This window comes from Ipomoea triloba, chromosome 12 (genome assembly GCF_003576645.1).
Source record: "Ipomoea triloba cultivar NCNSP0323 chromosome 12, ASM357664v1".
NCBI classification, from domain to species: Eukaryota; Viridiplantae; Streptophyta; class Magnoliopsida; order Solanales; family Convolvulaceae; genus Ipomoea; species Ipomoea triloba.
Window position 1 is genome coordinate 27,881,747 of NC_044927.1, and position 16,447 is coordinate 27,898,193.

Genomic DNA, 16,447 nt, shown 5'->3' on the forward strand with positions numbered 1-16,447 from the left:
AGTCGACAATTAACATTGAGACGCCATCATCGTAATTGCTAATATGTCTAAGTCGTTGTTCATCGAACGCCATCAACAACCGGAGACCCAAATCCAAATCGACTTTAGAGGTTTTCAACTCTTCTTTTTTACTAACTCTTTCCTTTATCTTTTAATTTTTCAAATCAAAAGCAAAACTCTAATCGCTTGATTGTTACCTTTTCACTTGTCTGTTTGGGTATTTGATTTTATTTTATACAATATAAAACCCTAATCGCTTGACTATTACCTTTTCACTTGCCTATTTGGCGTCTCAATGTTTGGGTATTGATTTTACTTTTTCTTGGCGTCCCAATTTGATTTTATTTTATACAAAAGCAAAACTCTAATCGTTTGACTGTTACCTTTTCACTTATCCAAATGCTCTGTTGGGTTGAGATGGGAGACTAGATGTTGGAGATTCAACCTTTTGGAACAAGAAAGTTATAAAATTTAGCTTAAGCAATTAATTGAATTGTTTCAATTATACCATTTATATATAATTTTTTAGCCAAAATTATTAAATCAATACCATAATGAAAAGCTACAAGTGGTAAATGAAGTAAAACCTAAATAAAAGACATATGCCGTATGACTATTTTAATTTACATTCGTTATTTTTGTTTGATTGACATGTTAAGAGATCAATAAATTATACAGCATATAACTTATTATTTGTTAGTAAACACTATGAATTTTTAGGTAGGGAGACTTGGGGTATATCTTACCTTATTTTATTTGTGATGTTATCTTTATCTCTTTGCATATTAATATTTTCAAATTTTCGAATAAAAAAAGAAGAAAAAAAAAAAAGAAAAAAGAGGAAAGGCCAAATGAGGCCAAAACTAAAAATAAAGGGCATCTAAGGGATAATTTATTAAATCTGAGGGGTATGTTGAAAATTGCTTGGAAGAAATCCATTGGCACAGCGGGACCCATTAGCGCGAACGCCATCCTACACTGGGCTTCCATCTTTGAACTTTGACGATGCTCCCCAAGTGCAAGCATCTTCGGGGAAGAAACTCTCAGCTTCGATTTCAGCACAAAACTAAACCTAAAACTTGGCCGATCAGCAAAATTGGCGAGCCTATGATTCTATTGAGATTCCTCTGAAGATACAGAGATTAATTACACGGTGTTGTTTGCATCATAAATTTGTAGGCATTGACTTTGAGCGTATACGATTGTTTTGATACTCGTAGATACATACAAAGCCTTTACATGTGTATGTATGCATGTATATGTGTGTGTATATAGGCGTAGATAATCGATGGATCCGGAACAGACGTTTATACGCGTACAGGAACGGTTCTCTCAGATGCTGAGTCCGAGGATTCGAGCTACACTCGAGTATTTCTTGCTCTTCGTCGCCGTCACTCTCTTCTGTATTCTCGTTGTTATGCACGCCAACTATGTTCAGCAGGTCTAATTTTCTCCCTTGTTTTGATTTCTAATTACCGTATAGAATTGAATTTCAGTTATATATATGAAGCAATTAGGGTTTTTGGGAATGATCTACGTTGTTATTACTATTATTATTGAATTCATTATGGTATTGTCATTACGAGAATTGGCTTGATGATTTCAGTTGGTTCTGGAGTTGTGACTTTGTTAATTTTGCTGATTTGTAGCCTGGCTGTTCGAGCGAGTTGTCAAAAGTGGACATCTCAGATGTGCAACTTATTCAAATCAAGGTTTTTGCTACTCTATTGAGTTTATGCAGTATGCTGGTTGAAGTAATATGTTGGTTAAATTGATATGATTTTAAGGTACCACTTACAAGATGCTACTTCATGCTACAGATTACCAGTGCTGGCTTGTGGTTCCAGAATGAGACCGAGTATAATGAAGTTGATGTCTCTGGTGGGGAAAGTAATATTGAGATTCTGAAAGTCATACATGTTGTAGAAGATGGATCAGTTATTCTGACAGCAAAGTTATGGTTGAACTGGCTTGTTGCTGGAGCTTGGACGGGTAAATCTCCTCCAAAATTTTGGAAGGCAGATAGTGAATTTCTGGAATCTCAACCTGAAATTTCTACCGGCAGTGATAGCATTAAGTCAGCAGGTGATGATACTGCTCTTAAAATTAATAAAGATGGGTCACTTAGCCGGCTTCTTATCTCACCAAAGGAATCGCTCAAAGCAGCTATACTTCAGCTCGGCCGAAAGTGGCATGGGCGTTTGTCTGTCCTTTGGAGATTTACAAAGCGTGTTGTTGGAGGATTATGGGTAAGTAGTTTAAGGATTGAGATAAATTTGTGCTTAACTAATTAAGTAGTTGTAATTACTAAAGAAAGTGCATTTCTTCATATTAATCTCCAAAAGGAAAGCTCTTAAGAGGGCAATGCTAACTGTATAGTTTCGAAAGAAGAGTTACTTTTCAAACTTATTGTGATGTGCTTATACTTCTTACCATACTCACCTTGAATGTTTTTATTTTCTTATTCTGCAATTGTTGTGAAGAACCAAGCATGGAAAATCACATTCAATATTAATGGCCAACAGATCATGCTTTATTTATTTATTTTTTTTTTCCAAAAGCCTATAGGTCGTGTAATAATGCATTTGAAATTTTATATTCACATTTGACTCAACTGAAAACACCACTATTCTGCAGGTCTTCAAAGTTCACTTACAGGAAAAGTGCCATGGATGCACACTTTTGCACATCCACACCCACTTAACTGTTTGCATGAAAATGTGGACCTTTCATAAAACATATAAATTCAACATCTTGAATCATGAACTAATCCTAATGCTTAAGCTGCACATATTTTATTGTCTGGTTTATTTTTCAACTTTAATTTTTCAGAGTGTAGTTTAAAATGTTTTCTAAATGGCATTTTGTGAATTTGTGTTTTCTAAATTGGCATTAGAGTTAAGTCCTGGTGATGTTAAATTGATAAGCTAAATGGTAATGAAGTGAAACCCAACTCTCAAAGTTTGCTCTTGGTTGATTTAATTTACATTGATTCATTTGATGAAGCTTTCCTGCTTTCATTGCCTTGTGTTGGTATCTTGCTGAACTGCTTTTATTGAACAGTGTTGAACTCTGATACATTATGGGGTACATGGTTATTTAGGGAGTTGCTATGATTGGAGAAGTCTTATTTTATTATAATTACATTACATAGTGTAGTTATTTAGCTTATTACTTTGTATTCTCATTTAGAAACTACTAGATAATTATTTAGTTTATTGCTCTTAGTCTTTGAATTAGTTAGGCAGTTTCGTTATTTGGAAACTACCAAATAATTAAGCATTCTTAGTTTACGAATCCTTGTAATCAACCCTATAATAATAGACAAGTGGAAATTTAACCCTAAACTAAGGGACAAGGGAGTTTTGTGTTGCAAGCAAACCCAACATTTTTTTTTCCTTTTTGATTTACTATTCTTTGTTCTTTTCTTTTGTGTTTTCCTGCCCGTGACGTGAGCACATAACAAACTCTTGATGTGCAGGATATTGCTGGTATACATTTGAAAATTGATATTCCAGAGCTGCTTAAAACGCTGCATTTGCACAGGCTTAACTCCTATGGTGGTAATATTTTTATTGGCATTGTTATAGTTTGTCACATGAACAAATTTTACAGGTGCATGTACATGAAATATGGAAATGCTTAATTTTGCTATATGGATATTACAGTACAATGGCTTGAGAGGAGAAGCAACACGTATGAACCAACTTACGTATACACAATGGAGAAGGTAATACTCCTAATCTGTTTTTCAGATTATCCTTCCATTCTCTCTTTAATATTTATTGAATTAATGTTGCACTCCATTTTGTCATTGTTAAAGTTTATTCATATGTGATATTTCTCCTTAGGGTTATTTCTTGCTTCCAGAAGAAGCCAGGTTACAACACAACATTCGTGCAATCAACATAAGCATCTCAGCTGAGCATCCATGCTTTGGAAACAGGTTATTATTTTCATGTCTGCTCCAAACTCTCTGAGAGGAGAGAAAATAATATAAGAGTAGAGGAGACTGAACATACAAAGCAGCACCAAAATAAAAATAAAAAAAGGATCTTAATGGTATTCTTTTATAAATAGCTAAATGATTTATAGTTTATCAGAGTAGAAGGAATGGGCACTTAGTTCAGTCTTACACACACTAAGGTATCCATGCCAGATACAGGTTTTTGTACTGCACGGATATGCCCAACTTGCACCAAGTTTGTGGTGTGTTTTAAAGGACCCATCTTGGATATGAGTTTGTTGATGCCGCGAATATGCCAGGTTAAAATTAAAAGTTCGGGTAACATATTTGAGTTTGACTAAGATCACCTTCTACTGTAGACCTCATTTTTATATTTGACTTCTCAATAGCAGATTTCACCTTGATGTGTGGCACCCTCTGTTTAGAAAATTACCATTGGCCAATAGATCTTATTGTTCTTACAATTCTCCCTTCTTAAGGACCTTGACAATAATTTGATTGGACAAAAAGATATGAGACTCTTGATTCTAAAGATTTATAGTGGAGAATTAGCAATTTTATACTATAATGACACAACCTTTTTAAATGGACTTAATTCTTTCAGGTGGCAGCAACTTCTTATCAACAGGCTTGTTGGATATGATACTATTCTGATTAATAGTTTGTTGAGTTCTCCGGGTCAAGGTATTAAGTAGTTCTCTATATCTCATATTACAGTTATTGCATATGGGACAAAATATGGCGCAGTTTTTTTGTGCTTTCCTCTTCAGACCTTGTGTTCTCTTCTTTCGTTGTACCGTAGAACATTACATGCACAACAGGTTGACATGCATCATTCTTAATGCACATTTTATTTTTATTTCTGTAGTGCACTTCTTCAACACTTTTTTATGGGCCCCTTTCTGTAGTTTTGCCTCAGGCCTTCACCATTTCTGACATGCATTACTAGCCATTACTTATTTGGTTTTATGATTTTGCTTGGGAGTTAGTGTTCCTATTAAAATGAGTCATCTCTCATGCTCATTTTGAATTTGATTTTTTAAAAAAGTAATTATTATGAAGAATATATGGTATATGTTGCATATGATTCATATTGTTTTTTCCATGATTATGATGGTTATTTGGAACTTGCATGCAGGCTATCTTTATAATCACCAAACAAAGGAGTTCCATAATCTTACTTTTGCACATGAGCAACCTGAAAGTTCTGCAAGGTTTGGAGGTCTGTGATTGTTGAACCATGCATTTCTTTTCCGTCTATGAGAATCACATGCACATCTTACAGCCATTTTTTACTGTTGCTGTAAAAAATTAGTCAATGGTTTATCTCACTTGCTGAACTCTACTACTTTTCGCAATTTCTGTGCGGACTGTGGATATGAGTTTATGCAGTTGTAAGGACCCCCCTCCCCGCACCAAAGCCCAAAGCTCATGTCTGTAGTAACCAAAGTCCAATACTTTCATGCTTATGCATGCCTTTGCGCAGTTCAGTTCAATACTGCCAGACTTTAGTATATCAACATAGTGTTTATGCAAAGTTGAAGATCATATATGTGCTGGTGGTGGAAGGAAAGAGTTTTGTGCATCTAGTGTAAAAGAAATAACAGAGAACAATGCTCAAATTCAGGCCTAGGAAAACATTTAACTAAAAAACAGTGTGCTTCTCCAATGAAAGGCTTATTTTTCTCATGGTTTCTAAAGAGCAACTGCAATTAAAACCAATCATATTAGACTATTGAAATGTAGTCCAAAGAAGAAAATGATGATGAAATTTGGTGAAGATTATTATGTTTAATCAGATGTTTCACTATTGGTGGTAATTAGCTAAATATGCATACTGTGAAATTCCTGTTTCTTTTAGACATTAAGAATGCTTTTGTTGCATACTTATCTTACTTTGGGCAGTAATAAGTGGAGTACACAACTTTTCTTTTCAGTTTGATAAGTCATATGAGCATAAATATGATACTGCATTTTGCTTTCTGTTCTTGCAGATTACCTTGTGACAAAGTGTGGTGTACTAATGATGTCACTTTTTGTTTTCTTCACAACCACAATGTCAGTTTCATTTACACTAAGAGAGACCCAAACTCGCATGCTGAAGTTTACAGGTTTGGTCCATATCTATTTGTTAGGCCCCTTTTATCCTAACAATGTACATCCAAAATTACATGCAATGCCAGTCTACATTTTTATTTTTTTTTTTATTTATAAGCACTATGTTATACTACTGTTAGAGGAGGCTTTTACTTATTTAGCAGTCATGTTGTTGATTCTTTTAATCTCATGCCTAAATGAACAGTTTCATTGCCTATTAAGATGATTCTTAATGTATTTTGTTGTATTGGCTGCGGGAGAGGATATATCTTGTCTGTCTGTTTTGAGCCACCACATTCCATGCCTCTCCTTTCTTATTCATTTTCTCCTTGGCAAACATTGTTTCAGTTCAGCTCCAACATCATGCTCGGCATAGACTTCCAACTTTTCAATTAATCTTTGTGCATGTAATTGAATCCCTTGTTTTTGTACCGGTAAGCAGCTCATGTTGTTTTCTTAATTGATTAATTATTTCTTGACATGTGCACAATTTACAATTGATTATGATACTTTCCTGAAAAGTTCATTTCTGAATTGCAGATAATGATTGGTATCCTATTTTTCCTGTTTGAGTTTTATGATGATCAATTATTGGCTTTCATGGTCTTGATTCTTGTTTGGCTTTGTGAACTATTTACACTAATCAGGTTTCTCTCTCCCTCCCTCTCTCTAAATATCTCTATATGTATGTGTATGCGCATGCATCATATGCATCTTCATAGGTGTGTGAATCACACTGTAATAATATGGACACTTGGGTTGGGGGTGGTAAAAGTTATGGAATCAAATAAGTTTAGGAGAAAATTGATTGTAACAATTGTTGAAGTCTAGATGATGCTGATAAAAGGGAATTTTAGAGAAGACAACAAAAACCATCATTTTATCAGTTTTTTTTTTTTTTTTCCAAAGCTAATCAAATTCTTGAAACATACCTACTTGTCTGCTCTCTTCAGCATTTCATTTTCTACTGTAGTTGCTGTGCCAGGATCTTCAATTAAACAGCAATTACTTCAAATACCTTCTTTAGTTACACTTCAGTTCCAAATAGATTTTTTTTAAAAATAAATAAAAGTGACACTTCCTAGCAAGCAACTATTCTGATGTGCTTATTTCCCACCCTCTCTCTAATGTAATCATTCTTGTTAATTTCTTGCAGTGTACGTACACCAATATCAATGAAATACTTTCCCCGCTTCTTTTTGCTCTACTTTCTGGTTTTCCACATCTACTTCTTTTCCTATAGTTACGGTAAGGTGGAATGAACTTTAGACATTATTGAATTCTTTAAAATCCAAATTCTACCTGCTCTCTTATTGTGTAGTTCACTTTTTACCAGGGTTTTCTTATCTAGCACTCTCTGCAACTGTTGCATTTGTGGAACACCTAATTATTTACTTCTGGAACCGTTTTGAGGTGAGATCCTGTTCATGACTTTGAAGTTTGAATGTTTTATGTTACCAGAGTTGTAAACAATTGGTCATTGATAGTGACTTCCACTCAGGTTCCAGCACTACAGAGGTATATGCAAAACCGACGTTCACATTTTCAACAGCAACCGGACTTTCACATCACATCACAGACTTTTCTTGCATCAACCCTACATATCACAAGGTTAAATACAAGGAATCCCAGTCCAGTGAATGCAGATTTGCCTCCTGGAGCTGGGCCTAGAGCAGGAATTGAAGCAGCAGTGCAAAGAGATGGCAGCACAGAATTTTCAGGAGGTGAAGTAGTAGCAGCAAATGGAAACCCAGCTAGATTAGGAAATCCCCTTCAAATTGGAGAACAGCCTGATACCCGCCCACCTGAGAACGGAGGAGCCAACCCAGGAGCCATGAATCCATTTAGCTCCTTACTGTTGTGGATTTTGGGGGGTGCTACTTCCGAAAGTCTCAACTCTTTCCTTTCCATTTTCAGAGACCATGGTCAAGTATATGCTGGTAACCCCAGACAAGAAAATCGGGCATCACAGACTGCTGAATAGATGCCAATTGCCAACTTTGTACTTTAATACAAAAAAAAAAGGTACTTAAAAGCTGACATTAATTACCGGCAGAATGCAAGAAAGAGTCGAAAAATGGCAGGATTGCATTTTCTAGCAAAAGACAGGCACAATGTTTAAAGCTCTAGCTAAGAATTATTGAATTAGGAAACCATGTTCAATTGTAATATCCATGTACAGTGAGTCAGTGATGATATTATAATTCATAGTGATTTTGTCGTAGTGGGTATATTATTTTCAAGTCAAATGTGTGTGTGTGTGTGTGTGTATATATATATATATATATATATATATATATGTGTGTGTGTGTGTATATATATATATATATATATATATATACACATACATATATATATACACATATATACACTAGTGCTTACAAGCCTTCCCGTGAAAACGTGCAGATGCATGGTCAAGCTAGTATCAATGCACTGTAAAAGCATTTTTAAATGCACGACAATTAGGCAGTGCTTAGTAGATTTGGAAATGTTTTACGATGTATTGATAATTGTTTGATCAATTAATGATGCATCTTTCTTTTTTATTGAGTTTCAACATTTGTATGTACTATTAAGCAATTTTAAATGCACTAAAGTTGACAATTAATGAAAATTAGGTAGAGCACGGTGCATGTTTGTATTTATTCTTTGGTTTGAAGTTACTTGACTTCTTTCATTTCAACATTTATATACATATAGATACATATGCATATATACACATTATATTCTAACGTGTTGGTATTTATTCTTTGTTCTGAATTGACTTGACCTCTTCCGTCTCAACATAAAGAGAGTGGTTAAGTACTGGATTGATTTGTTATTATGTAACACAATCGTGTACCAAACGCATCGACCATATGAAGAGATAACACTTGTTAACAAGGGTAAACAAATCCCTAGCACAACGTAAGCAGAAAGAAAAAGAGTTGATAGGCACCAACAGTTGGTCCCGTCAAAATGATTGTAACTAGTTAGATACACACAGATGGTGCACTCACCTAACCCGATATCTGGATCAGAACACCAGGTTTTGTCATGTATGAGATTCATGCTACTATACAGAAATTGCAAATCTGAACCCCTCTCATGAGTATGCCATTTAGAATTCGGTATCAAAGCAAGCAACCATAACTTTTGAGACCATGGACCTTGCAAATGGGATGTAACTCAAGCTATACCTGTTGAAATTACAGAAGCAAACAAGATTCTCAGCTAAAAACAGCAATGTGTGGCAAAATCTATCAACGAAATCTATAGTTTAGTATATAACATATGAGCAAGACTTTCAGTAATCATTACTAAATATCCTATGAACCTAGCTGATGTAGCTATGTGAGACTTGACCAACTTTGTTGGCAATTGTGATAACATTGACTTAGGCAATTAGCATTCCAATGATCAACAGATGTGGGGACTTCAAAAGCAATGAAGATTCACTTTGGATTTCACCATGCTTGGTGAAATGTGGAATGCAGTATTTTTTTTGGGTTTTAGAGTGGTCACAAACTTGAATATCCTGCTGCACTCTTTGTCTTCCCAACCCAAACTATTAGCCAGTGCAGGTTAATCAGTCTGAAGAAATAAAGAGACATGAGAGCTTACTGACTTACCAAATAAGAGCACCAAACTCCAATAAAATTGCCAAAAGTGTAAGTAGCTTGTTCCGCACCTGATATAAAAAGGTCATGCAAGAACAGGTTCAGAAAGCAGTAAGAAAAGGCATTGTCTATATCAGGGAATGACAACGAAACAGAGAAAGGGACCCAGAAACTCACATATAGAGCACAAAACAAAGCAATGATGATGCTTGCAATATATATAGCAGTTGCATAGATACGAACAGGGTCCAGCATCATTGTCACTTGTCGTTTAGGTCCTATGAGGAACGCTGTGCTGCCATAAAAACAATCTAATTTAACAGGTGACTTAATATCTACCATAAAACAGTATTTAGTGCATAGAGAAATGATTTTTAAAGATTTTGTCAAAGAAAATCTCTGTTGAAACTATAGATATGATAGTGTCAAAACTGTGACATTTAACCATCTATTCTAATGAATTAATTTACAAATGAAACATAGTAAAAGTCTTTCTGTTATGTCTTGTAGGCGACTAGGTGGGTATAGATCTTTTTTTTCCAGGCAAAATCATTAATCACTATATAAACCAGTCATTGAGCAGTTCCATTGCTTAAGTTTAAATACAGAGAGAGCAAGAGAGAGAGTGAGCATAAATAAAAACCACGCATAATAAAAATTTGATACTCAAACCTTCCAAGTGCAAGCAGATTGCCAAAGGAGAATGTTATTCCAAATTTGACTGGATTTAAAAACACCAACATGGACTATCACATAGAAAAATAAAAAACCAATGTGTTAGATCCTTGGCTCATCAGTAAATAGTACAAAAATAAAATGAGAAATGAACTTATCTAAGCAAAAATATGAGTGTAAATGAATCAGACCAGCTTGCAAGCTCAAAGAGGCAGGCTCACAAGCCCAGAGAGCCAACATAATTATTTTGTTTTGTACTATCATTATCTTTTTCCTTTTCCTTGTTACACATACAAAGATTCATATGTACACAACAGCATAGATTACTACTTCTATTTGCAAAAATAATCTTAGTCCTCATTGTGACTGCTTCATCATCCAGTAAAAAGTGTAACATAATTATGTCAACACAAACTATAAAAATGGACACTAACCAAGCTAATGATCCATAAAGCTAGGAAATATATTGTTCCAATAGCAATGAGGTTTTGTTAAACTAGAAAATATAACTAAGATATATTTTCAAAATAGAAAATTTGATCCAAGCTCATGCATCATGAAAGTAAGAAGCAGAACTAATATTGGCATTGAATGAAATAAGAAACTAAGAATATTAAACATAGAAACTCACCAAAAGTGTACAAGCAACACCAGAAGCCAAGCAAATGGCAAATCCATAAAGCCTCTGGTAAAAGAAGATAATGAAGTAAAGACCAAGTTTGAGCTTATAAGACATGCACATAAAGCAGCAAAAACTTTTAATGCCATCATAATATAACTTTAGTAGACCAGCAGTACAACCATCAGTTGAATCTTACTCTATCTAGGCCTATTATTTCTTTTATTATTCAACTCCTGACTTAAATTATTCATTTCCCCATTACCTTTTACATCATATATTTATATCATCTCTCCATCTAATATAACTCATATAGTGATACTTAAAGAACTACATAGTACTTTTGTTTTGAATGTCATCTAATAGTGTGTTCTTTCAAAGGAACAACATCCAATAACATATGAACTGAATTAGTTCCACATCATACTTAAATGCAAATCCAAGCCAGAGTAGATTAATTTTCATATAAGAAATGCAATTACACTACGCTTGCCGGTCAGTATATATATAACATCTTTTTTGTTCTGTAAGTAGAAATAAAATTAAAAATAGCAGAAATAATGATAATACCAATACTAATAATAATAATAATGATAATAGCAGAAATATGCAGAAAAATATGCCACATCCATCCAATGTATAATTCTAATTGATCTAGAGAGTAATTCGTTTACTAATACAATATAAATTCATCATTCAAACTAAATAGCTCGAGATTCAGCATTTCAAGACGAATCAAAACGCCTTTCAGTTAATTAGTTAAGACCGATTCCACATTTCTACATCATAATTACAAAAACCGGAAACGCTAGTAAATTCAGAAGAAATAGTGACGGAATGATATTAATAGCTAGTAACCTGCTTGGTGGTGAGAGTGCAGTTGCGATTGAAGTCATCGACGAAAGCAAAAGACGAATCCTGCTGCTGAACAGCCGCTCCTTCATCGTCTTCCACATCCATTCCCACCAGCATCTTCATCTTCTCCAGCGCCTGGTTCATCTTATCCATTTCTCTCTATCTCTCTATCCTTGCACCGTACCGGCTCCGCTTCGTACCACTTCAACAGTACTCTGCGCTGCACTCTCTGTCTCGCTCCTTCCACAGACACACACACACTCTCTCTCTAGCTACAGATGTGTGCGTATAGACATTCACCTCTGCGCTAGGTCGAAAATCAACGGAAGATGACGATGGGGACGGATCAACGCACTCAATTCAGCACTATACGTCTATACTGCTCTTCGTCAATCGTCAGTTGGGATCCACCGGTTCTCTTTAGGCCGTTCGCTCTTTTATACTTTTATGGCCTTAAGCGATCCTAATTTGAACCGGTCGGTCCTTCCGGAGTCCGGAGGCTTACATTAATTATTTTTTTATCTTTTGAAGATAAAACATTAATGCATTATACCACGGTAAGACAGTTTACAAGAAATCTAGATGGGACATCAAACTATTCCCCACATCCTGACATAGAAAAGACTTCTCTCATAACAGAGTGAGCGATACAATTCGAAGATCGTTTGACAAACTGGAATTCAATATCATTAATGCCAATTTAAAATTTGAGGTAAAAAAGTAACATTAATTAATTTTATACTCCGTAACATTATATATATTGAAATTAAATTTATATTTAACACAAACGTTAAATTAAAAATCTTACACAAATAGTGCACAAGTAAGTATTAAACTGATTGAGGACTCCATATTTGAAAATTGAGGTAAAAAAATTTAAAAATCAATATAAATATTTAATTAACCAACTTTTTGTAACTCTAAAATGTTAAAATTTAGGGAAAATGGCATCTTTAGTCCCTGAGTTATAGGGGTAGTGTAGACTCAGTCCCTAAGTTATGGCTGTATGCGAGTTTAGTCCCTCAGTTATTCACAAAGTGGCGAGTTTAGTCCCTGGACATCAAATTTGACGAAAAAATTAAAAAATATTCAAAATTTGAGGGGTAAAATAGGAAATTCACATTTTATTATTCTTCTTATTTCAAAACAACTTTTACAACATTATTTTTCACTTCTTAGCCTAATTATTTTCAAGATTTTTTATTTTTAAAAGCATTTTAATACCTTTCAAATGACTTGTTAGGAACCTGACTCTCGTATAACACACTTAAAACTTAGCACAAATAAAGAAATGCATGATCATTGTATTTAGATGTATGAAACACACTATCCTAACAAGTTTTTATTTTTTTACTAAGCAACAAATGTAATAAAATTAAAACTTTTGAGATAGGATAGTGTGTAAAACAATCTCAAAATTTTTAATTTTATTACATTTGTTGCTTAGTAAAAAAATAAAAACTTGTTAGGATAGTGTGTTCCATGCACCTAAATATATTGATCATGCATTTCTTTATTTGTGCTAAGTTTTAAGTGTGTTATACAAGAGTCAGGTTCCTAACAAGTCATTTGAAACTTGAAAGTTATTAAAATGCTTTTAAAAATGAAAAATCTTGAAAATAATTAGGCTAAGAAGTGAAAAATAATGTTGTAAAAGTTGTTTTGATATAAGAAGAATAATAAAATGTGAATTTCCTATTTTACCCCTCAAATTTTAAATATTTTTTAATTTTTTCATCAAATTTAATGTTCAGGGACTAAACTCGCCACTTCGCGAATAACTGAGGGACTAAACTCGCATACAACCATAACTCAGGGACTGAGTCTACACTACCGCTATAACTCAGGGACTAAAAATGCCATTTTCCCTAAAATTTATAAATGTTTAAAATAACTTTTTCAATTAATTTTTTATAATATATACCAAACATGGCTATACACTTAATTTACCCAAAAAAAAAAAAAAAAAAAAAAAGCTCGTTCACTGTTCCGACAGTGCCTGTTTTTGAAGATACACAGAAGACGATTGTCAAAACCTCGTAATCCCCAAAATCAAGCATTTTCCGACACGCCAAGATCTTCATCCCTCCTCCTCCGCTTAGATCGCCATGGTAAATTTCCCGTCTAGCTGCCTCTTCAATTATCCTGTATTGAATTCATCTGTGATTATTGGTCTTAAGCTTTTCTTTTGAATTTGCTTGACTGCAGACTTTTCTGGAAGAACGAACGACGGTAAAGTTTATTCATTTTCTCTATGCTTATCTTCATAATTTTTTTTATTCGCTTACTCTTTGGATGGGGCACAATTAGATCTTTGAGAATTTAACTTAGCTAGTGTCAAATATGGTGAATTCAAGGCAAGGCTTTTCACATCAGATGCTATGCCCTTTGATTTTAAGAGGTCTTGTTTGAACTGTGGGCTCTGTACTGTGTTTTCTGCATACTTGAGAATTAACTAAAGTTGCCTTTCAGTATATGTGGTTTCTTAGTGGTTAGGCAATCAGCTAAGGCTATATGAGATTTGGCTTAGTGGGCAATAGTGAATGCAGATTTTCAGTCAGGTAGTATGTCTATAGGAGCTTGAATCCATGGTTTGGACTAGTTTTTCAGAAAATTACCATGAATGCAGAGCATTTCTTTAGTAACTTTCTTCTTTCCTATTTTGTTTGTGATGAAATTTCCATTTAGTAGTCTAACCTTTCCTCCTCTGATTATATGTGTAGGACCAATTGTTATACCATGGACTAGGTTCATATTGCATTGTGAACTGATACAAAAATTATGTACCTACCATTAACAATAAATTTAAACAAATAACTCGATAATTGCTTACACATAATATGATAGCTACAGGTACAAAAACTATCAACTATAGATGCAAAATCTGAATGTTATTTTCGGACCAGGGTCTACAATGTAAGATAGACCATTGTCCATGATATAATTTGCCATCTGGGACATGTATGGTATGGTTTGAGGGGCGAATAAAAATAGTTAATGAATAAGGGTGCATTATTGTACTCGGTGTTTTGCAGACCATATTGCGAACTGCCTTGGAAGGACATGACTTTATAGTGAATCTCTACAAGTTAGTTGTGATTTGTAATTAAGAATGGCGGTAGTTAATTGCATCCAAATATAAAGAACTTGTCAAAAACTCATTAGGAGATGACGAAATTGCTTATAAGTACATGTTTGTGCGTGTGTGTCTCACTATTTGGCATTGAGCCTTGAGGGAATTTTTCGTCTTCTTCTTATCATATGCCCTCTATTTGTAATTCTGTTTTCTGTCACCAACTTCTTGGACTAACAACACAATGCAGGCAAGCCAATCTAGGAGAGAGAAGCCCAGAGGACGCCATCATGGTCTAACACAACAGAAAAGGCAAGAGATAAGGGAATGTTTTGAGCTCTTTGATACTGACAACTCTGGTATTATAACCTCTTTGATAACTTGATATACCAATTTTCTCCTGAAATTACGCTAACTATGTTCTTTTATGTCGTCTTCTTTAGGCACCATAGATGCCAAAGAGTTGAATGTTGCCATGAGGTTTGTATAGCTTTTCACAAATTTTCCATTGTTGATGACAAAAGACTAATTAGTATCAAAGGGATATTCTTTGAGTATAACTTAACGGAGTTTTATTACAGGGCTCTGGGTTTTGAAGCAACTGAAGAGGTAACGATAAATTCTAATGGATCTACTTATTAGTACTTGAAATAGTTGGTTTTGTGGTACTGTTACATGATTCTTTTATCCTAAAATTTTGTTTTTAGATTCAGCGGTTAGTTTTGTTTGTTCATCTTGTGAACATTTCATGCTCTCCCCAGTCCCCGATTAAATTGATGTCACACGTGTGGTTCCTTTGTCGGTGATAACAAGGCTAAGATCTACTTGAATTTGTAATTCCAGGAAATCAACCGAATGATTGCGGAAGTTGACAAGGATGGCAGTGGAGCAATTGATTTCGATGAGTTTGTGCATATGATGACTAATAAATTTGGAGAGAGGAGCACTAAAGAAGAACTCACAAAAGCATTCCAGATCATTGATCAAGATAAAAATGTATTTATCTAGCCATCTTTAGTCCCGCAACGTGTGATGCCCTTTTTTCCTAGTCTAAAAAATTCTTTATATGCAGGGGAAAATCTCCGCTGAAGACATTAAGCGTATTTCCAAGGAATTGGGCGAGCATTTTACTGATGAAGAGATTCAACTGATGATTGAGGGAGCTGATCACGATCGTAAGTTTATTGTTTCTTGATTTCAATCTTTTACGTAGTACTTGAAACTTTTTGCAAGTGTCATGTTCTTCATACACAATGGACAATGAATTAAATTTTGAAGCCTTGTGAAATGTTGTAGGTGATGGAGAAGTTAGCTCAGAGGAATTCATGAGAATGATGAGGAGGACTGCCTTTGGGCGTTAGAGTTTGTAGCTTTTGTTCCTAAGCCCAAAAATGTAATTTCCATGTTCTTGGATCTATGTAAACTAGTTCTGAAAACTGGCTGTGAAGTCTGTGTGTTCAAAACTTCAAATACTGGGTTTGTAATATAACCAATCATGGCTATAATTAAGAATCATGCGCACTTTTGGTCTCTTAAGCATACATATCTTAATAGCAATTTTT

The 16,447-nt window shown here is 34.5% G+C and overlaps 3 protein-coding genes across 4 annotated transcripts; 2 read left to right on the forward strand and 1 right to left on the reverse strand.

Moving 5' to 3' along the window:
- Positions 1–966: 966 nt before the first annotated feature.
- On the forward strand, positions 967–8,295 carry LOC115998237 (membralin-like protein At1g60995). Of its 2 annotated transcripts, XM_031237738.1 has the most exons (15): positions 967–1,175; positions 1,276–1,441; positions 1,650–1,712; positions 1,821–2,249; positions 3,482–3,563; positions 3,669–3,730; positions 3,852–3,946; positions 4,572–4,651; positions 5,106–5,189; positions 5,962–6,078; positions 6,413–6,498; positions 6,605–6,711; positions 7,221–7,312; positions 7,401–7,477; positions 7,566–8,295. In XM_031237738.1, exons 2-15 carry the CDS (start codon positions 1,289–1,291, stop codon positions 8,046–8,048), a joined length of 2,010 nt encoding a protein of 669 aa, XP_031093598.1. In that variant the 5' UTR covers positions 967–1,175; positions 1,276–1,288; the 3' UTR covers positions 8,049–8,295. The 2 variants fall into 2 exon arrangements, with proteins under 2 accessions (XP_031093598.1, XP_031093597.1); XM_031237737.1 differs by having other exon boundaries at positions 968–1,441.
- Positions 8,296–8,859: 564 nt separating this feature from the next.
- On the reverse strand, positions 8,860–12,246 carry LOC115998238 (vesicle transport protein SFT2B). Its single transcript, XM_031237739.1, has 6 exons — positions 11,816–12,246; positions 10,970–11,023; positions 10,336–10,409; positions 9,841–9,958; positions 9,676–9,734; positions 8,860–9,243 (listed from the first exon to the last, which is right to left on the reverse strand). The coding sequence occupies exons 1-6, from the start codon at positions 11,963–11,965 to the stop codon at positions 9,165–9,167; spliced, it is 534 nt and encodes a 177-aa protein (XP_031093599.1). The 5' UTR covers positions 11,966–12,246; the 3' UTR covers positions 8,860–9,164.
- A 1,528-nt stretch (positions 12,247–13,774) lies between these two features.
- Positions 13,775–16,426, forward strand: LOC115998217 (caltractin-like). The gene is made up of 8 exons (XM_031237713.1): positions 13,775–13,923; positions 14,021–14,044; positions 15,136–15,244; positions 15,329–15,365; positions 15,467–15,494; positions 15,729–15,881; positions 15,958–16,060; positions 16,182–16,426. Exons 1-8 carry the CDS (start codon positions 13,921–13,923, stop codon positions 16,244–16,246), a joined length of 522 nt encoding a protein of 173 aa, XP_031093573.1. The 5' UTR covers positions 13,775–13,920; the 3' UTR covers positions 16,247–16,426.
- Positions 16,427–16,447: the final 21 nt, after the last annotated feature.